General features: G+C 42.0%; 1 protein-coding gene across 1 annotated transcript in view; it reads right to left on the bottom strand.

The window, feature by feature from the left end:
- RASA2 (RAS p21 protein activator 2) overlaps window positions 1–21,152 on the bottom strand; it is a 49,769-nt gene extending 28,617 nt beyond the window's left edge. The window contains exons 1-5 of the mRNA XM_054074437.1: window positions 20,994–21,152; window positions 13,420–13,525; window positions 9,132–9,235; window positions 8,000–8,094; window positions 1,840–1,916 (exon numbers count right to left, since the gene is read on the bottom strand). Of these exons, the coding sequence (XP_053930412.1) occupies window positions 1,840–1,916; window positions 8,000–8,094; window positions 9,132–9,235; window positions 13,420–13,525; window positions 20,994–21,054 (443 nt within the window). The 5' untranslated portion in view covers window positions 21,055–21,152. The remainder of the gene's footprint in view (window positions 1–1,839; window positions 1,917–7,999; window positions 8,095–9,131; window positions 9,236–13,419; window positions 13,526–20,993) is intronic.
- Between the last annotated feature and the right edge of the window lie 628 nt (window positions 21,153–21,780).

The raw sequence follows: 21,780 nt of genomic DNA, 5'->3' as shown, positions 1-21,780 counted from the left end.
TCAATCACTTATCTCTGTCATCAAGAGATCCTAAGAGAAGGCACAGTGACTAACCCACTTCCTACTCAAAACTGCAATCCACAACAGTAACTTTCTAAAGCAACTTTTCTTCATGGTATGAAAACCCCAAATATGTTTTAAAAATGTAAAAAAAAACCCCCAAACTTAGACCAAAGTGTATGCATTATAAAAACTTAAAAAATTTACATCAGAAAGTGAAGTTGGGAATAAAACACAAAGTTATTAAGCTCCAGCCAGCTTTTGGTGGTTAACAGTCCATGGGGCAAAACCTGCTCCAATTCTGCCTTGTGCTGCAAGTGAGATAGAAAAGTAGAAGCAGCAGGATTCCCAGTCAACCAAGCTGCAACCCACCATACAAGCAGAAACACAATCAGAATTATCTTTAAGTTACAGATATACATGGATGTAAAACAAGCTTCCATATCTTACATAAATTATCAGTCTACAATAGCCACTAAAGCATTACCAGTTTCACTGACTTAGTTCTATCACAGAACCACCTTTCCTTTTCAGGCCAAGTAAAAGCAAGGAGATATTTTGCCAAGTCTTGCTCCAACTAAACTACTCATCTTGGTTTAAATAACTGACTAAGACAGAAAGAATCTAACTTAAACTTCATGATGAAAATTGTATTACTGACAGCGTAATGGACTCTCCCTGCCCCCTGGAGCTGATCTGAACACCAAGTCACAAGCGGAAGACCGCACACCATTTCCTCCCCTCACAGTTTCGCAATACAACCCATTCTTTCCTACTAACTTCTCAGAGAAGATTTAACAAACAAACACAAACCCCTCAGTCTCTGAATAAAAGTAAGTTAATGAACAATGCTGCAAAGCAAAGTTGAAGAATCTCACTCCCTTTTGAGTTTTTAATCCTAGTTTTTCCTCAGTCTTTATAACCTTGCTCTCTGCACCCTTTTCTTCACATGGCCTATCCCATTTGGTAGGAGACAAATGCAGAAGAGCCTTTCTTTCTTTTTGAATCACTAAAAATAAAAGAAAAACGCGGTAAGACTGGCTTGTTCTCCTGAACCTTACTCATGCAGAGAACGTGAAGAGTCACAAGAGAACACTGTCAATCTCACTGTCTCCGCAAGTCATTGGTTCCCACTGGTCTCCTCAAAGAAAGCAATCTCACCGGGGAAAGTAACACAGAAAGCTGCCTTCAGACTTCTTCCAAAATAAAGGATAAGATGAGTTTCTAGAGGACTGGTATCTTCTAGTATGACCTTATCAGACCAACTTTTTATGAAAGAAATGTAACTGAAACGTGGCAGCATTACGAGGCTCCAGAGTGGCAGCTCCTGTGCTTTGTTTTCCTATAAACATTCCTTATCACGGTTAACCATGAGAAAGTAATTCTGAAGCAAAACTAAAACTGGATTTTCCCATACCAAACCAAAATACCACCAATGAAAAAGTTGAACTCTGTCCCCAATACCACCAGCTGCAGCTCAATTCTGTGAGCAACAGCCGCACTGCAAGTTTTGGCTGTCAGCTCCAGCGGGCATTCCTAGCTTTCTCAACAGATCCAATTCACTTATGATTACAAGACATGAAGCTAATGATACCAGAGAGCCATGCTGAGTCCCAATAATAGCAAGTGCTTTAGGAGCCACAGATATCAGCAGCTGAAAAACTTTTATCCAAGTTTCACAAGCAGGTATCCATTCCCTCAGCAAGGCAGGCGCAAAGTCACATAAAAAGAAAAATGTTAATTGGCACGAGGATGTGCAGACACGCTGTATTGAGAAAGATGACTCACATAATGTTCTAACGAACAACTAAATATACAAGGATTAATGTATTGTCTTACTGTACTACTAGTTGCTGGCACACTGATCCATTATCTGTTATCAGTTCATTCAGTTTTAATTCAAGGTGGACTTTTCCCTGAAAAACAAGAAACAAGCAATTAGTTTTAAAAGCCTTTCTTTTACAGCAGTAATTAGAACAATAATATAGTTTACAGTTAGAAAGTATTTAAGGTAATTCCAATATACGCACTTCAAGCAAATATCTATTCTAAAGCACATAATCATGCAAGCAGAGTGTGATGAATGCATTTGACCTTTGAGGCACCATGATTAAGAGAAGCATTATCCCCAACCGCAGACAGCACAGGAATTGGTCAAGCCTCCACAGATTTCTCACATACAGACACACAAAAAAATACTTCTTCCAGCACAAGGAAGTACCTAGAGCAAAAGGCTCTCTCAGCTGTTTTGTCCTAAGCACAGGATGAACCCTTGAACAAAGAGACAGTGAATTTATGAGCATTTCAGGAGAAAGTTCTACTCTGAAGGCAGCTGGGTATATTTAGAAAAGCAGCAGCCATAACCAGCAACATTTAATATCCAGCTGCGAAATTCTGCACATCCCACCAGACTGAAGATCTTTTAGAAATTTATGTATCCCAATGCAGCTTTCAACTGTCTCAAGTAGGCTGCTGGTGGAACAGCAAACACAACCAAAGGAGAGGAAAAGGTGGCAGTAATTGCTAAACCTGGCTTCCCACTTCTCTTTTTCTGACATGGTAGAATGTATGAAGAAAAAGAACTCGGTAAGGGCCAGCATACTCTACCCTCTCAATAAAAGGCTCTAAAAAATCCAAACTATGACATGCAGCTTTCTTGGGATAACCCACACTTGGTACTATAACCTTGCACCCAACATCTACTACTTGAAAAATACTGCTACTCCTTTCAGTGCCAGGCTACTTGTGCTGGCTTTCACACCTAAGATTACCAGACACGGACATAGTCCTTCCTCTAAACCATACTCTCCTTCGTCTTCTTGGAATCTGTCTGATTGCTAAATGAAACATCGGATGACACTGGTCTGTCCACAATTATGACTGTTAAGGGAAGGGACCTGGAAGGTGATTTTAAAGTGGGGCAAATGAAGCAAGCAATAACGCGAACTACAGTTCTGCTGTGCAACACTGAAATGGAAGCAAAACCCTTAGCTGACCTTGCGCACATTTCTACAGCACTTCTGTGTTGACATAAAGCTGAGATGTTTTTATTGTAAATCTCCCAGGGCGAGGGCTGTGTTTCTCTCTCTGTATGTCACATGGGAGGAGATAAGTTTCTTTTATAAGGAAGTTTTAAACCTAACAATTTTGGGATGCCTGCCAAGTGTTCTGCAAACTGTTACTACACGGACTGGAACGCAGGTACATTAAGAAAATGTTTGTCAAGTAGAGAAACCCAAATACAAAAATAGATTTACAGGTTAAAAAAGGACACCGAGAAGCATGCCAACAGCCTTACAAGGCAAAGGTTTTGAATGACAAGTGAAAAGACATTAGTAGTGTTCATTGTAATAGCAGAATTAACTAGCTTCAGGAGGCAGACCTTGTCAATGGCCTAAACATCTTCCTTTTGCTTTTGTCAAAAACAAACAAACAAATCACGTGCTCTACGCTCATCAGTGGAAGTAAAATAACAAGTTTACTGCTCCTGAGAACTATCTGTAGATGCAGTTTGTTCAAAACTCAGCACCACAACGGCTACCGTAACTTGGCTCTGGTAAATATTTCCCTGACATGCACAGTTCCGGGTACAGTTTGTTGTTCTGTTTGTTGAGAGCAGCGCAATGCTTTCCTAACGGGGCTGATCTGCAGATCTATATCAGAACTTTTGACATAACATGCGACCAGGTCTAAACACGGTTGTACAGATTTGTTTCAGTTCAAAACAAAGATAAACCAGCCGTTCTTAGACAATAAATAAGCAGCATACTTTCTGTGAATGCACTTTCCATCTGTCCATCTCAGGGCTGTTCAAAGGCAGGTGGGTACCATCTGAACTCCTCAAATGGACTAACAGTCAACATTCAGATACTGACCAGAGGAGGACAGAGTCTCTGGTCATCTGGTCAAGACTCACACAGAAGCAAAGGGGCCAAAACCAGAGTGTGCCCATCCCCGGCCTAAACTTCAGAACTACAAAATCAATGTAGTTACATTGGCTTGGTTTTAGAATCACTACTGTATTTTAAGAGTCTTTTTTTCCCCCCACTGTTTTGATTTTTTATAATTTCCACATTCTGAAATACTACAAATATCTATCATAAACACAAGTTTCCTATTTTTCTAAAGCTCCTGGGTGGAAACAGGGCTACCAACCGTATCTTAAATATTTATACCAATAGGCACTCACAGTGTGCCCACACATCAAATACAGAATTACACTACTGTCCCACGGGTACCACAACGCAACTTTCAGCAGTATTTGTTTCCTTTATAAAACCTTCTCTCCTTTAAAGTCAAGAGGAGGAGACACATGCTGTTTTGTCTGAAGGGCAGTCTATGCTTGGGGAAGTTATTGAGTGTGGTGGTGGGGTATAAACAGAGTTGAAATGCTAACAGTTATTTTTCCGGTTCCTCCCTCAACATCAGAAACTCTGTATTACAGTATTTCTCTTAAACTCTGTCCTCTTCCTTCCACTTCCCCCAGCTCAATGGAATAAACAGCACAACTGAACTATCAAACCTGTAGGAATAAGAAAGGTATCTTTATGCCATACACACTATGTTAACATCTAACCAGGATAAAAAATTTCTAAGCCAAAAGGTAGAGAACTTTGATAAATAGCAAAAAAAGAACCTGGGTTATTTTAAACCCAGGTTCCGTTTCCATTTTTTCCAAATTTATTCGTTCTCCATGAACACAGGGAAATCTCTTAGAGTACATTACTCCAATAATTATAAATCCTATCAATTTTAAGAAAGAGTACAGCAAAGGTTAAATCTACCCTGAAAAACCTTTGAAATGCATGAAAGATTTTACCCTTATCAATGTATTCACAAGTATAGATCAAATGTCTACAACACGCTTCCTGCTACGAATCACACAGACCAAGGGCATATTTAACAACATGACCTCATTTCAAAGAATTATGAAGGAAAAAAAAAAAAACCATGAGGGGGAGGCAAACAATCCTAAGAATTCTACCAGCATGCTGAGGCCATCTGATTTTAGAAAATATGAAGATTTTTTTATATACAGATATTAAGAATTTTGTGCCAGCTGCAGTTAAACATGGTCCCTTGTGTTCCATTTCTCAAATGCTACTTTATTTGCTTAGTATTCCCACTTTCATGTGTACTTTCCAAGAACAAAGAAAACAGTTTTAAGAAAACAAGATGAATAGCCACTTATAACATTGTAACCAGCAGCAAAACAAAAAATCAGCTAAAATAAAACACAGAGCAGATGCTTTCTGAAAACCCAAAGTAATTCTACATTCTTAGAACGGCTGGGGGGAGGCTCTTCCCCTCACATACACACTTGAAAGGAAATACCCATCACCCTTCTTTCACCAAAAACTTTTAACTCAAGCACACAGTGCTTTTACTCCCTGAAATTTTAAGCACCTCCACTTCAGATTACCTGTATGTACAGAGCTGTGGAACCAGCATAGAAAATAACTGGTCTACAGCTTCTGCATTAGGAGTGGATTGTGGTCCTACGGAACCCCTAAACCGATTACAAGCAAGGTGGGTTTAGAAAACGGTTTACTTATTTCCCCACCTCTGCAATTCAGGGTTTTTTTCTGGTAGGAATTGGCAAATTTAATTCTTAGTGATTCCACAGAAGACAAAACTTTACATTTAATATACTTTAAAGCCTTTCTAGAAAGTGTCATAATTATTAATGAACTCTGACATCTTTCAGTAATACTTTTACTTGTTCTACCAAGGCAGAACTGACCAGGTCCTGTACAGACTATATGAACTGATGAACTGCAAAGAAAAAAAATATTTAAGATATGCTTATTAGTAAGGAAGATGACAGCCAGCACCCAAGCACTTATGACTCGGTATAGATTTTATACATCTAGAAGCCGTTTTTGGTTATAGAGTTTGATTCTGCAAAACAATATATCACAATATTCAATATGCATCTCCATCACTAAGGGACCTGATACATGGATCGCTCACTACACCAAGCTTAGCCTGTATGAAAAACAGATGACTGGGACACAGAAAGGACTGCTTTCTTGAAACAAATGAAGATTTAAGGTGGGGGAAAACAAAAAAGCCAACCAAGTGAACTACAACCTGTCCTGCAAACAGCCACGCAACACAAAATACTTCTAGGACATCCTACTGCCTTGCACCCACCCATCATCAATTCCAGAAAATACTCACATGAAAGGAATTATAGGATAAATGTTGACTGCCTGAAGTGCTATAAGGAGAAGAGTACATATGAACACAATCCCCTCCTCCAAACTGTTAAACATTTGTTAACTTCTGTCTGCATATACACTATGTGAAAGCCTGCTATTTTCAGCCATGTCCCACCCACCTTGGGAAACTCATAGGAATATATCTCAGTGCCGTATGGCACACCCAAACCAACAAGATTTCAGCAAAACCTGGGAGATGGAATTGGTTGTAGCTCTGCTCTTCAGAATTTCATGGAAAAAGGAAGCACAACAGAGGAGAAACCTACCCAAATGCCCTACTTCAAGGAAAGGCCAACATGACCAGTGCATGCCTTAACATCCTTTAGTGGAAGGGTTGGTCATGCAGCAGAGCGCTTTAGAAGTGTCCCAGCCATAGAAAAGTATCAACGAGAACTTAAATTTCACTGTGAGCTATAGAGCCATGGAATATGAAAAGCTTTGATTTCCAATACTTAAGAAACTGCTAAATTCTATTAATGGAATGCTATAATTGAATTTTCATACTTAACTTATGTGGTATTATGATAGTAAGTAATCTTTCTTTCAATACAATGTTTTGACTGAGAAAAAAACATAGCAAGAATGACAATATTTAAGTCAAAGTAGAAATTGAATTTTGGGTTGTACCTGGAGTGGGCTTTAGGCCCAGGCTTTTCAGAGTGATTAGACGGAAGAACTGGAATCATAGAATCATACAATAGTTAGGGTTGGAAGGAACCTTAAAGATCATCTAGTCCCAACCCCCCCTGCCATGGAAGAATGAGACATTGGAATAGATGGTCTCTAGGTCTTGTCCAACTGAACTATTCTATTACATTCTATCCTAACTGAACGAGGACTGATTTTAAACACGTAAGAGAAAGCATTATTCAGATGTTTTGAGAATTTGTCTTCATGTAGACACTTCCACGCCCTCCTCTATACCCATGAGCTGCGTGCTAAACTTATGGCTCATAGATGATTAATCCTGGAAAACACGTTTTTTTTTTTTGAGACTTCTGTGCACATTCACCTCTTGTGAAAGTAGATGGGGTTCTCCCTACCCAGAGGGACTTCCAGGTTACTACAAAAACATATGCACTGCCAAGTCCAAGACTTTTGCCCTCAGGCAAATCTGAAAAAAAACATTAAAACTAAGAAATTGTTTATCCCAGCAACAAGACTAAGATTCTCAAGAATCCTTCTCCATTTTCTTCCTCAAACCACAGGAGAATCGCTACAACTTCTAGAGCCATCTCATTTTTACGTATTTCTGCAACAATCCTGTCAGAAGAACTTGAACCACAGACCAAAACACAACTTTAAAGTGCAAGTTATCTGACACTGAACGCAGAAAGTATTTCAAAGTAAGATATATGAGCTCAGCATAAGTTGCTCCAGTTTCAAGACATCAACCATTGCATATCACATAATCAGCATTTCATAGAACACCAAAACTGACTAATAAAAAAGATACAGTAGTTCCCTAAATCATTCACTTGTCTCAAGTACACAGTTCCTCTTGCGAAGAGTTTATACATCAAAAAATAGTCGAGACATTTCCCAAACAGTTGCTTCAAGTCTCCTGCCAGCTTTAACTATCTCAAGGAACACTACAGACAGCTTAGAGAGGTAGGATATGCATTATTTTCTAACCAAGCTGAAAGATACAACTGCCTCACAAGAATTAGACAGATGTTAACCTCCATCTGCTACAGATCAGCATGAACTCCCACCACTATACACACCAATCTACATCTAATTTTAGAAATGTAAACATGCAATTTAATAGTTACCTGAACCTCTGAATTAGAATCAACAGGCTGAAGTAAAAACCAGTTCTCTTTTCCCGTGTAGTTGCATAAATCTTCTTTTTTGATTGACACCTTTCCTGAGGGATGGGAAAGGGAGAGATAAGCATAATATCACTTTCATCTGAATAGAACAAATATTTAAATAGATTTGACATCTGTTTTTTATTTAAACTCTCTTTCAGGCTTCTCTTAAGCTTATGATGCTATATGAAAAGCTTTGAAAATAAGGAACAGGAAGCATAAGTAAACAGGAAAATTGTTTATATAAAGCCAATTGAAGTTAATTACAATATGTTATCTTGGATATCACTAATAACAAGATTAGGTAAAACAAAGAACACACTTGTGGCTGGAAATAATGTAATAAAGACTTGAGAGAACAGTAGCAGTGTTGAAGAGCATTTAAATAGGAAGCTGAAGGTAGATGCCTATTACTCTTCTGATTGCTATTTGGAAAGCTGTTATTATACCAAATTATCTGGCATCCTGGTGCAAATTATTTCCTTCCTCAATTCAAGCAATGTGAAGGTTTCTTCCGCAGCAGACTGTTAGAGCTTTATAGCAACCTTATGCAAACAGCAGCTACAACAGAGCCATTATGCAGGGGGCAAAAATAACACCACACCTGTAATTTTTCACCTAAGCTACATAGGTTCCTGTGAAATGTTTTATAAGTCACTAAGCTACAGGTTACACTGACAGAGAAAAAAATTACCTATAACTAGTTTTAAAAATTATCCCACGACTGCAATTACTGTGAAATTATTCCCCAATTCCTTCTTTAAAGACCTGCAGGTAGTGACAATTCTTCAAATGCTCCAATGAAACATAAATGGAGAAAAAACCAACAGGATTTCACAAAATGTATCAGGGCCGTAATTATAAGAATATAAAATGTCCTATTAGCCTAAAAATAAATATATTTTAGTAAGACAGAACAAAGCAAGGAAACAAAATCCTGCTTTCTAGACTTAACAGGAACATTTAGTTTAAGTGAACTATACACTGTTTTGAAGAAAGTATTGCTTTAATAATTCTATCCTTAACACTACAGATAATGATACTGAACATAACCAACTGATATGCAAGATGTCAACAGTAACCTAGAACTTACCTATGCGCAGGTCTTTTTGTAAAACACTTTTATCATAAATGTAGAAGGACAACCACTGGAATGTTCTTGGAATCTCAAAGTAAAACTCTTCACCAAAATAAGGGCTGAAAAGAACGACTCAAAGTTAAACCAGAGAAACACTTGGTGTAACTCATACAGAAAATAAACATCAAAAGCTACATTTTTACTGCAGTCCCAGACCTTGGCCTTTAGCACTGTACTTCTCTACCATAAAAGCCTTCCACAATCATTTCATTACAGGAACATACAATAACACTGCAAGGTAAAACTTCATGAGAATGCCTTACGTTATGTTCAAAAAGAGAAGACCAACCAGAGTTCACACACAGAAATTGCTGTCTCCTCTGCAATTCCAATTCTATTTTTCTGCCTTGAAATTCTCAGTTGGTTCTCCACACACCCTGAATGACTTCCTGAGACATTCAAGTTTTATGTTTCTCTTTTTTTTCGCTCAGTACATAATTGCATTTCATTAAAATACAATTTATTATTTACTTCACTAACTGACACTTTGTTTAGTTCTAACATCTGCGTCAAATTTGATGCTCAAAGATTCAGACCTGTAGAAAGAAGTCATAAGCATTAACAACTATAAAACAGAACAGTGAAAAAGAAATGTTAAACGTCAAATAGACACATCCTCCTGCATGCAGTAATGAGCACCAAGTTTCTCCACCCGATGAAGTCCAACACGATGTTCGCAGTTCACCCTACTCAACTGTCTCTGCGTAAATCACTTGGGTTCCTCTATGTCAGACATATCTCTTGGTATCTTCACTCAAGGGGTTTATACTTCCATTAAACTTCACTAGTACTTACTGATGCTCTCAGAGCCAGTTGTCCGAACATTGTATTTCAGAAGATGGAACAAAACCAGTGTTATTTGTATCACTGGAAGTTGTGCATTCTGAAAATCGAGTGCAATGCCAACCCTCCCACGCTCCGTCCACTCAAAAAACCACCCTAGTCTTGCTATTTAGAACTACTAGCTTCTTAAAGATTTAAAATACTTTCAATTACAATGCATTAACATCATCAGGTGAAGGTGTTCAGCTTTACTAAGCTAAATTTACCCTCTGCTTTCTTCCTACAGAAAACTGCCATGATGACAGTTGTATCAAATCCAGAAACAGTTATTTATTTATATTTCTCAGTAAAGTATCTTTCTGATACTTATTAAAACTAATACAAAACCGCTTATGTTTGGAAAAATCAGTTCCTAGTACTACCTACCCACAACGATATCAGGAAGAACTGGATAACATCTTTGCCTAATTCCCTCCAAACTAATTACAGAAAAAACCAGCAAGTGCTTAAGGAACAACGGCTCATTAAATAAGCAAAAAATGAGGGAAGAGCTGATAACTAACTTTAAAGGTGGGGAAAAAACACACATGAAAAAACTGTCATTCCAAATTTCTAGAAACTATTTTTAGGAACAAGAGCTCTAATTCCAGGAATTCATAAAGAGGAATTTCACAAGTGAAAGTGTTCCTTTAGTTCAAACACAGGCCTTTTACCATAGGCTTCAAAGCAGACAAAGCAGCATTAGCCTTTGTGTTACACTGCAAAATCATTTAAGAATTCTCAGCAGAAGAATTTGCTTGTGGTTTTTCAGTGTGTGTGTGTGTGTGTCCCCGGTTTTTTTGTCTGTCTCTCTCTCTTTTTTATAATTTTCAAAGCCAACAAATTCAGCTTTGATTTCGATGGCTGGGTTCTTCTTGTAGGCACCATCACTGAAGCTATAAACTCAGGAGCAGCCTCCACTTCCTTATTACCTTGGCTGCTCATTTTAACTGTACCGACACAATAACCCAGATCAAAAAAGACAAAACAAAGTCTTTATTTTACACTTAAGTCAATTCCATAACATGGCTCCCATAGCAGCTATACAAACAACAGTTGCACCAGTACAAACAAAGAGATATTGCAGCGAAAAGAATGAGCAATGTGTGATCTGGCTGGCATTGGTACCTAGGGAAACTCTGCTGCTACCCTGGTTTCCATCTGGCAACCTAAGAAGAACACGAGACTACAACATACATTAAGAACTGTGCATCACTAAGTGTTAAGTCCCTGTTCTTGCTTGATCTATGTAACTATGCATCCAATTACAATCGGGTAATTAGTCTGGGGTGGAGACTATCAGCACAGATACTCAAAACCCTACAGAGCAGCCACATCCCATGGCTATTCACACACACGACGACAGCTTCCCCCCCGCAATGATCACCCACTAACAGTTATTAATTTCACCTCAACATTATGTGAACTCTTAGATTTGGCAAGACAGAGCAGGTCAGTTGCATAAACGTGAACAGAAGGTAATGCATCATTTCGTTCACCTTCCCTCACCCAGACTAACACCGCTGCCTTATGAATCAGTCATTGATTATTCTTTAGCAAAGTCTGAGGTACAGAGAGAAAATTTCAGGTGGAGAATACAAAGGATTTGTACAGAAATTCTTAGGTGGATGCAAAACAGGCTGAAGGGGCATAATAGATTGTACCAATGAGGAATAATTAAAATGGAGAACTTACTCAACCTGTTCCTCAGGGAACAGTCAGTTTAGTACTTTCATTCGTGACTTTGATGCAAGAACTTTAAAGACTGTGATGGATACAGAACTAGAAGATGGTGCTAATCCAAAGGAAGATCAGACTGTCGTACAAGAAGAACTGGATTACAGGAATACAGGAGATTAAATTTAAAGGATATACTCCTTTGCTTTTCCCTTCCCTGTCGCATTAAACTGACAGTTCTATGACAGAACCTGACCGATGCCCTTATATCTGTCTTTTGATAAAAGCAACAGTACATCAACCGGGGAATTAATTTTTGCTGTAATCTTGCATTCACACAAAGATCAGTTTGAAAAAAAACCAAACTGATTTTAGTTTCAACAAAAAAAAGCAACGCACATTCAGCAGCCCCTGCCCATCCCAGCTCCTCATACTTGACCATAGATATTCGATAAGGTCCTCAGATGTTTTTAAACTTTCCAGGGGCAATAATTACTTTTATTTCAGAAACCACAGAAATCCCACACTGTGTCAGGAAATATTTCTTGAGCCATTAGTCAAAATATCTTTTTTTCACTTCAGTATTAATTTACGTTTTCCTAACTCTGCACAGTAATTTGCTTCACATACATGCTCTAACAACAGCCTCAGTGCTGGCGGAAGCCTAAACCTACTGGTGCATTTTAAAAATACACTTCTTCATTAGTTTCCAATCACTGTAGTCAAAGATAATTTTAATTCTAGTAATAATTACTTCCACAGATGTTTAACTAGTGGATATTTGTAGAACACAATTTAGACTATAGCTAGTACAATTTTGAGAACCCAGAATACAGCAACAAAACTGGACTGTGAATTACTTGTGCAGCAAAAAGCAAGCACATAAAACACTAGCAAGAAAATTAGGAAAAAACACTAGCAAGAAAATTAGGAAAATTTTCAAGAGTTTAAACCTTCCCTTAAACCCCAGGAAGTCTGTTCAATGTCTGCTCCAAACAGCTGAAAGTGCCGCTCAAGATTTTCTGTGCAACGCAGCTACAATGATGCTTCAGGATGGGTCATCAGTGAACAGAAAGAGTTTTCAGCCACAAAAGCAGGTATGCTGCTGCAGCTGTGCTGTCATGGCTTTGGTTTGACTGCTTTGAAGGCTCCAGGACAGCAGCAGAAAGCGCAGCTAAGCGCTGCTCTGGGAGGCAGAGCAAGCCCTTCTATCCACAGTGTTGCTTACAGTTCCCAAAACAAGAATTTCAGGAGTGAATGAGGCCTACTCAGGGGGGCATCCCACAGCACACAAAACTCTCCTACATGCAAAAGTTCCGGTTCCTTCATTCAAGAAACAGGTTTTTCAAGATAGAAACTAAAAGCAGAATTCTACCAGTACAGACCAACTGCATGTCAATAGCAGGAAAAGACACAGAGAGCAAGTATCAGGCACATTTCTTCGCCCTTGACAACAATCTGGCGTGAAAAAGACTTGTTTATTCCGTTCCACTGGGCAGCATAAGTAACGGTGGTGTTTTAGCAGACACTGTTTTAAAAGTATTGTACTGCTCACAAGCCTCTATTTTGTCTTCTTTCACCTAATATCATGATTGATGCATTGTTGCAACATTTCGGAGAGGCTGTCACAAGTCAGCTCTCATGTTAAAGGGTGCAAACAAAAGCACATGGACATTGATACATATCTTGTTTTTATTCTGAACTGAGGTAGCCTGGCTTATTTTCATTTAGAAGTTAAGCTTACCTTAATGATTTTTCAACTACCTGCGTACGAAAAACTTCTTCTTGATCCAAGTTTATGGTACAGAAAAAGTCTCTCATTTTGTTGGGTACTAAGTGTTTGGCGTCATCTGAAAATAAAAAAATGACTGTAAATATCGAGGGAGGGAAACCCCATAAAAATATTAGGCACAAGAACTTTACAATTTTGATATATGCCCAAAATTTACTTTTCCATTCGGTTCACATGCATTTACATATTCATTTTTGACTTGTAAGATCCAACAGCACACAGACATAACTACATTCAGCTTCACATGGGAGGAGAGCTGTCAGGAAGAGGAGAGCGCGCTGACTCACGCGCACCACTTCCTGCAGCACCTGCACTTTCTCTTGAGAGGTCTCATCTCCGGCTTGACCCCACATAGCTTGCTAAATCCAAGAAGCTTGCAGCCTGGGGTGGTACAGCATGAGGTCATAAGACGAAGACATGATCTGGCTGAGCTACTGTTCACTTGGTATTTTTTCCAAAGATATTTGGCTAAAGGAAGCTGATTAATAAAACCTTACCCACCAAACCCTTATTTCATTTCCCACAATGAACAGCTGACTTTAAGTTGACTGATATATTTTCAAAGGTTCAGCTATGAGTAGCGTTCAGTTTTTTCTAACTGTCTGGCCTAGTAAAAGAGGAAAATCACCCACTGACTCAATGCAACAGGGATGAGAACAAGTAGAAAACAAAGTTTCTAATGAGACAGGATGATTGCCAACACTGGAATACAAAAAATTGCTGGGCACTGATCTAGGCCACCACAGTAGCACACACTGAACATCAGGCAGCCCCTTCTGGAAACAGTTACTTCTCAGTAGTTACAGCTAAACCCAGTTCCCAATGCTCAAATTGGAAAGTTCTTCCAAATTCTGAATGCCACAGACTTTTACACTTATTTACAGCAACAGCCTCCTTTAGCCTAAACAGTTATTTCCTCCTGGATGTTTCCTTCTCCTCTGAATGTCTTTGGAGACAGTAAATATACCCCTTCCACCTTTTATTCTTCTGCTAAAAGAACCAAGATGAGCTTTTCTGGTGCTCCCTCATATGAGAGGCTCCTTAACAGAGAGGAGCCACTCTCCATCCCTGTCCCACTTTTATAGTCTTCTTAAACACAGGCAACCAGAATAGTATTCTGCGTTAATTCTTAGCCAGACAGAATCTCTTATAGTACCATTCATCCTTACCTGCTACTGGAATTATCTCTCCCAATGAAAAGTGGAATCAATGTTATCTAAACTTTATGTAAGGTACTGAAAATAGTATGAAAACTACATGAAAGTATAGAGTTTTAACTACTCATTGTGTCTGAGTAACAAATCACATCCTCTTTCAAAGACCACAGCTTGCACCTAGACTGGAAATGCGACACACGTGCTCCTTTTTCCCTACATGGTGGGGCACGCTTTATTGCCCATGCTTTTAAACTGTAAAATCAGAATTTTGTTTTCTCTTCCCTCACCCCTTCTTTTTTGGTTAAATGAGATTATTACAGTCTTAAAAGCTCAGTAAAGTAATGCCTGGCACGGGGAAAGCTGTCACCACTGTACCTGAGCAGAGAGTGTACCAGTGTAACAGGAACAGAGACTGAACTACATGCATGATGTTTTCCAAGTCAGGGCTACGTACACTGACGGAAAGCATGAACTGACATTCAGTAACTTGTACAGTTAACACCCGTCCTCTCAGAAGCACCAATGAGCTTTTCATCACTTTGGGTGTGGGAGAGGAGGAAGTACACGTATTATTTTTAAACACCACAATGTCAACAGATTGAGAGACATGAACAGAACTGGGTTTTAATGCCACTAGACTCAAAAAGAGACTAAACTCAAAACTACCCTTAAGTGAGATACTGCAGAAGAACTCAGAAAAGCATCAATGAACACTGCCTTTAACAATGAAAGAAAACAAAACAATTTTATAAAACATATGAAAGAAAACACGGAAACAAATCCATGAAAGAGGCCAGTAATCCTTAGAGGGCTTCTGATATTGTAGTTTGTAATTACTAAGTATAAATTGTGCCTGTCAGTTGACCCTGGCATGGATTTTTATTTTTTAGTTAATATTCTGTAGATTTATCATCCTATTTTTACATAAACTGCTCAAGATATAACACCACCTAGCTGGCACAGTAAAGGTACCAGACAGTGGACCTTGAAAGGGAATCACAATTATTATACTTTCATGTTTTCAAAAAAAAAATTAAGTATTTCTATATATTTCACCATTTCTACATCTACTAAGCCGCAGTCTTTCAGTACTTGAAGAAGCTTTCTACCCAAAGGAACAGCAGAAATAGAACTTTGGATTGTCTAATGAGATAAAAGTCATTATTTTGTAGTCCAAGTGTTTAGCTTTAAGGCACAGACAGATTCATTGTGGTTTCTGGGAGGTAGGGGGGGGATGATTCTCAGTTCCAAGTAAAAAATAACCTCAATGCACTTGTCAGGTGAACAGCGCATGAGATTTCACATCTTTCCAAATACCTCTTAATATCTGTGATTGTGGGAGAATTTTTAGCCACATGGTGGCTCAACCCTTCCAAGAACCACACCGGGTTGTTTTTTACAGATCTTTGACTGATTACTCTAAGCCTTACTTTTTCCGAAACACCCTAAGGCTACAGTGGCTGCACACAAATCAGGCATGAACACCACCAGATATCCGCTTGGCTGTTCAGACTGACGGTGCATTCATCAAGTATACGATTCTGAACTCGGAGGACCACACGTGCTTCACCATTCAAATGATGAAAGGAACAAAGGTAAGAAGTGAGAGAAGCACACAGAGGAAATGTGCAGCAATGTTCCCAAGGGATTGGTTAGACCGTGAAGGCAGTGTGAATGGGTAGTCGGAAACACCAAATAAAGTTATTCTGGGGATAAGAGATAAATTAAACACATTTTATATCTAACTTTGGAACCCTATTTCAAGCTTCTTCACAGAGTCTGTAATTTAAAACTATTCAGAGCGACACTTAAACTTGCAAGTGATGAAATAGCAGCAATAGCAGACTGATTTGTTTTGTGTTGACCCTATCAATTCACCAGTTTCGGTCACTGGACTGACTTAAATCAGAAATTATTTTCATGTGACACATTTAGCCTAATTCAATAATGAAACCACAAAATGCATCACTATAATAATAAACATCAACATTTTTATATAAAAAATACGGAAGTTCACAATTTCTATGAGTTACCTGACTTTTAAACTAACGTTCTTTATTGCTACTTTGGGAAAAAAAGAAAAAAAAATAGTAATTAAAAAAACAAAACACATTTTGACCAATTATGTACATAAGTGTGGACTTCAAAATATTTAGAAAGTATTGTTTAGTTTCTCCGTAACAAATAGCCACTAAAACCTCACTTCAAACTAACATTTGATCAAACCTAAATGAAAGGGGAAAGCTGCAATGCTAACAAAAGCTCAAGTGCTGGAGCCATAGGAATTTGGGGGTACAATATTTAATAATTTCCAACTCTCCACATTACATCCATGTTTGGATGGAGTCTAAAGCAACAGTAATGGAGCAATCTACCAAGCTGAACGATTCTGTCAAAACCCCTTGCCCACACATCCTTCGTTAAACATAGACATTGGATGAACACATGAACTTAAAGCTTGTTCACTGTTAACAGTGCACCAGAAACCGAGCAAAAGCAGCAGGTGGGACAGATACATGCCATTCACAATCCCCTCTACTGAGTGAAAGTGTACATCCTCTGACAGGGACCCAGAACAAAGACATTTAGAAGATGCTTATGCACATGAACTCCAAAGTATTCGCTTGACAGGACTAACCCTATTATACAGCAACAATTAAATCCACTCTAGGAGTGCAGCTTAATCCGAGATAACTGTGCAGCGTTAACAACTCTGTGCAATAAATCTGAAAAAGAACGCACCCTAAATGTTGTCAAATGAGCTCTGGGAGACAACAGAGACGTTTTACAAGCACTCCAGGTTTCAGTAAACACACCAAAAATCAAAGCAACTAAAAATCCCTTTCCACCTAAAAATGTGCTACTGTATGGCATGACAAGAAAACAGAAGCCAGTTATACAGCTTCAAACACTGCGCTGTGAGATGTGCCTAAAACGGCACCATCTCCACATACCTTTCTGGTAATGACAAAAACACTTTACAACACATAAAATACAGCCACCAACAGAAAAGATTAATCAAAAAGAACAGGCAGACCTTCAGAAGATTTCTAGTGGGAACCTGCTAAAACATAATATCACGTCTTCAAAAAAATCTGATGGGGTCTTAAACTGGTAGGACCAGTTCATCTTGCCTCTCACTAGTAAACCGGAAGCACAAGACTGGCTGCAAACACTGGTATCCCACAAAACAGGGTACTAGGAACTGCAGATGTGTCCCTGCTCTGTTTTTTTCACTGCTAGGTATGTAACAGCTATTCAAGGCACCTTTAAGTATACACCTCAACTGTAAATCCATTGTGATGATCTGTATATCATCACTCACTTCAGATTTTGCCATCTATTTGTGAACTGTAAAACATCAGCATAAATAAGAAGTTACTGCAGATGGTGTTTTCTATACATGCACAACTACACAGAACTGACATTACCTCATTAAAAGTAATATGGTCTCTCATCTCACATCTAAAATGAGACTGTGTCAAGTCTTGTAGCAGTTTAAACGCCAACAAAGTTTGGGGTACTGAAAAGTATTCCACTTCTAAGAAACATGCTACAAGTAATTCTTACAGGCTAAAAACATCGATTTTCCAAAGCGAGGTCTGCTACTGCTAATCCCTTCAGATCACGGGGGATTACACTATTACAGTTGTTTATTGTTGCTCATTCAGAGGGCTTTCCCTTAATCAGTAGAGTACTAGCAATAAGTGAAAACATAACAGCCTGTGCTGTGCAAAGAAGGCAAAAGAGCATCTAGGGATCTGAGGGTTTGCAGGCTTCCACAGCATTTTTAACTCCTACCTTTTTTATAAACAATGTTTTTGTTTTGTTAGAAGAAGCAAGTAGGTTTACAAAGTGATTCTCACAGTTTCAAAACACATCTTTCACTGAAGCTATGACTTCTGCTCATTTTCCAGGTGGGCACCTACAACTCTTACAGGTCCATCTTTGGCAATCAACTTCTAATGTGCCAGGAAGCAGATCACAGTCCTTGGCTTACCATTATCTCTGCCAGATAACTGAACATTCAAAGTTACAACTGCAGGCTCAATCCAGAACCCACGAATGGGACAATGCAACAACCAGTTTCAACCTAAGACTTGAGACAATTTGGGATTTGTGGTTTAACACTTAATGAAAAACTTTCATCAGGTTCAAGCATCATAAAATGGGAAACTCCTAGGATGTTGTGTTGCCCAGTGTTGACAAAAACCTTGTGAGAGCCCTCCCAGAGGAGGCCACAAAGATGATGAGAGGGCTGGAGCACCTCTGCTATGAGGGCGGGCTGAGAGAGTTGGGGTTGTTCAGCCTGGAGAAGAGAAGGCTCTGGGGAGACGTTAGAGCAACTTCCAGTACTGAAAGGGGCTACAGGAAAGCTGGGGAGGAGCTATTTGCAAGGGCATGGAGTGACAGGATGAGGAGGAATGGCTTTAAATTGGAAGGCGGAAGATTTAGATAAGACATTAGGAAGAAATTCTTCACGATTAGGGTGATAAGGCACTGGCACAGGCTGCCCAGAGAAGTCGTGGCTGCCCCCTCCCTGGAGGAGGCCAAGCTGGATGGCGCTTGGAGCAGCCTGGTCCAGCTGGAAGTGTCCCAGCCCATGGCAGGGGGGTTGGAACTGGATGGGCTTTAAGGTGCCTTACAACCAAAACCATTCTATGATTCTATAAAAGTTTGGAAGCAGAACGATATCAATAAATACATCAGCTTTAGTAATTAATGTCTTAGCCCCAACACTAACAGTACTCTTTTTTACAAGGCAAGGTGACAGTGATGACTGCTACCTATGTAAGGACTCTGTGACTGTGTGTTCAGCCTTGTCTGCTCAACAGGCAGCAACACCATCAGTAACGCCGGGGTGTGAGCACCTCCAGCCACACTTTGTGCCATCTGCTTCCACCACTTAGTCTTCTATCATCTGCAACCACACTCAGGTCTGTGTTGCATGACGACACATAAGTAAACACAGCTCCATTCCTCCACGAAACTTAACCTTTCTCCAGCATCCCACACCTGCTTCTTGGCTGCAGCACTGTGCCCAACTCAACTACCCCTGCACCTCAACTCAGAACGCTGCACCCAAACCCAGAGACCGCTAGAACCCCAAACCCAGAGCCCCCCAGAACCCCAAACCCAGAGACCCCCAGAACCCCAAACCCAGAGACCCCCTAGAACCCCAAACCCAGAGTCCCTAGAACCCCAAACCCAGAGACCGCTAGAACCCCAAACCCAGAGACCCCCTAGAACCCCAAACCCAGAGCCCCTAGAACCCCAAACCCAGAGACCGCTAGAACCCCAAACCCAGAGACCCCCAGAACCCCAAACCCAGAGACCCCCAGAACCCCAAACCCAGAGACCCCCTAGAACCCCAAACCCAGAGCCCCTAGAACCCCAAACCCAGAGACCCCCTAGAACCCCAAACCCAGAGCCCCTAGAACCCCAAACCCAGAGACCCCCTAGAACCCCAAACCCAGAGACCCCCAGAACTCCAAACCCAGAAACCCCCAGAACCCCAAACCCAGAGCCCCTAGAACCCCAAACCCAGAGACCCCCAGAACCCCAAACCCAGAGACCCCCAGAACCCCAAACCCCTCCCGTTTCGCTCCCCAAAGCGCCGGTGGGTTCGTGGGAAAGGAAGCAGCGGGGCCGCCCGCGGACACGTCCCGACACCATCAGGAGCCGCTGCGCGTCCCGCTGCTCCCGCGGGCTTTGGGGCTCACCCCTCGCTTTCCCACGGTGCTGAAGGCAGAGCTATTTTCAGTCCCCGCCAAAGAACGCCGCCAGCGCCCCTCGCACACCCGCACAGCGGCTCCGGGGACCGCCCCGGGCAGCCCCCTCCCCGGCTTCCTGCACATCAAGCATTTCGCAATTGCTGCCCGACAAACACGCTGCGGGCGGGACGGGGCACCGCCGACCCCAGGAGAACCCCGGAGCCAAGGAGGGCTCCCAAGATCCCCCCAAACCCTCGCTGCGGAGCCCCTGCCCCCCGCAAAGCCCCCACTAGAGCCGGTGCTCGCCCTAGTACGGAACAGTGGGTGCTGCATCCCCCCCCGCTGCCGCTCCCCATCACGTGGGGAGCCGGTGCCCCCCCCAAACACCACCCGCATGGGATGCCTTCCCCCCAATACCGCCCCTTGTGCGGAACAGGTACCCCCCTCAGTATCGCCCCCCCCATGCGGAGCCGCTCCCTCCCCGAACACCCTCCCCTCATGCGAAGCCTGTCCCCCCCCCCCCAATACCTGCCCCGTGCGGAGCCCCTGCCCCCCAGTAACACCGCCCATGAGGAACCACTGCCGCCCCATATCGCCCACCTCCCCCCGTGCGGAGACAATGCTCCCCCGCCCCGCGCGTCCCCGGCACACTTACAGATCTTGCCCCGCAGGTTCTGCAGCACCCGCACCTCGTCCCCGCCGTCCCCGGCCGCCATCGCGGTGCCGCCTGCGCACTGCAGAGCCACGGGGGGAAAGGGAGGAAGAGAGGGAGCGGCCCCGCCGCCTGCGCTCGCCCTCCGGGGGCGCCACAGCCCGCGCCGACCCGGCGCGCATGCCCGGGCCCGGCCGACCCCGCCCCGACGCCCCGCCCCCTAGGAGCCCCGCCCACTGCAAGGCATCACCTCCAGGCCCCGCCTCCTTCGAGGCCCCGCCCCCTCTAGAGGTCAGCTCCAGCGGTCACGCCCCGATTCCCCATGCGGCCTCGCCCCCGTGAACCCGCGCCCAGCACGAGGCCCCGCCTACTTCCTCATGCGACTTCCACCGCCCGGACCTAGACCACGCCCCTATCCCTCAGACAACTTCCTACCGCGGCCCCGCCCTCACCGGAGACCACACCCCCTTAAGCCATGCCCCTCCGAGACCACGCCCACTTCCCAGCGGGACCCAGCCCATCGCCCCGAAACCACGCCCTTCTTCCTCGAGGCCCCGCCCTATCCAGAGCCCCATCCCTAGGCCACTCCCTCTTCGAGGTCCCGCCCCTCTCCCCGCGGCCCCTTCCGCTTACCGCGTTCCTGTTCCTGTTCCGGTGCGGCTGCCGCCGGCAGACCTTTCTGCCGCCGTTTGCACAGCAGTGCCGTGCACTGAGCCGGGAACGGCCGCTCTGCTCGAGCTCCCGCGCGCAGCACAGAGCGCCTCTCCCGAGAGAACGTTTCTTGGTCAGC

This window comes from Cuculus canorus, chromosome 9 (assembly GCF_017976375.1).
Source record: "Cuculus canorus isolate bCucCan1 chromosome 9, bCucCan1.pri, whole genome shotgun sequence".
Lineage (NCBI taxonomy): Eukaryota > Metazoa > Chordata > Aves > Cuculiformes > Cuculidae > Cuculus > Cuculus canorus.
Note: the sequence above shows the minus strand (reverse complement) of the source record. Positions and strands in the feature narration are given on the sequence as shown.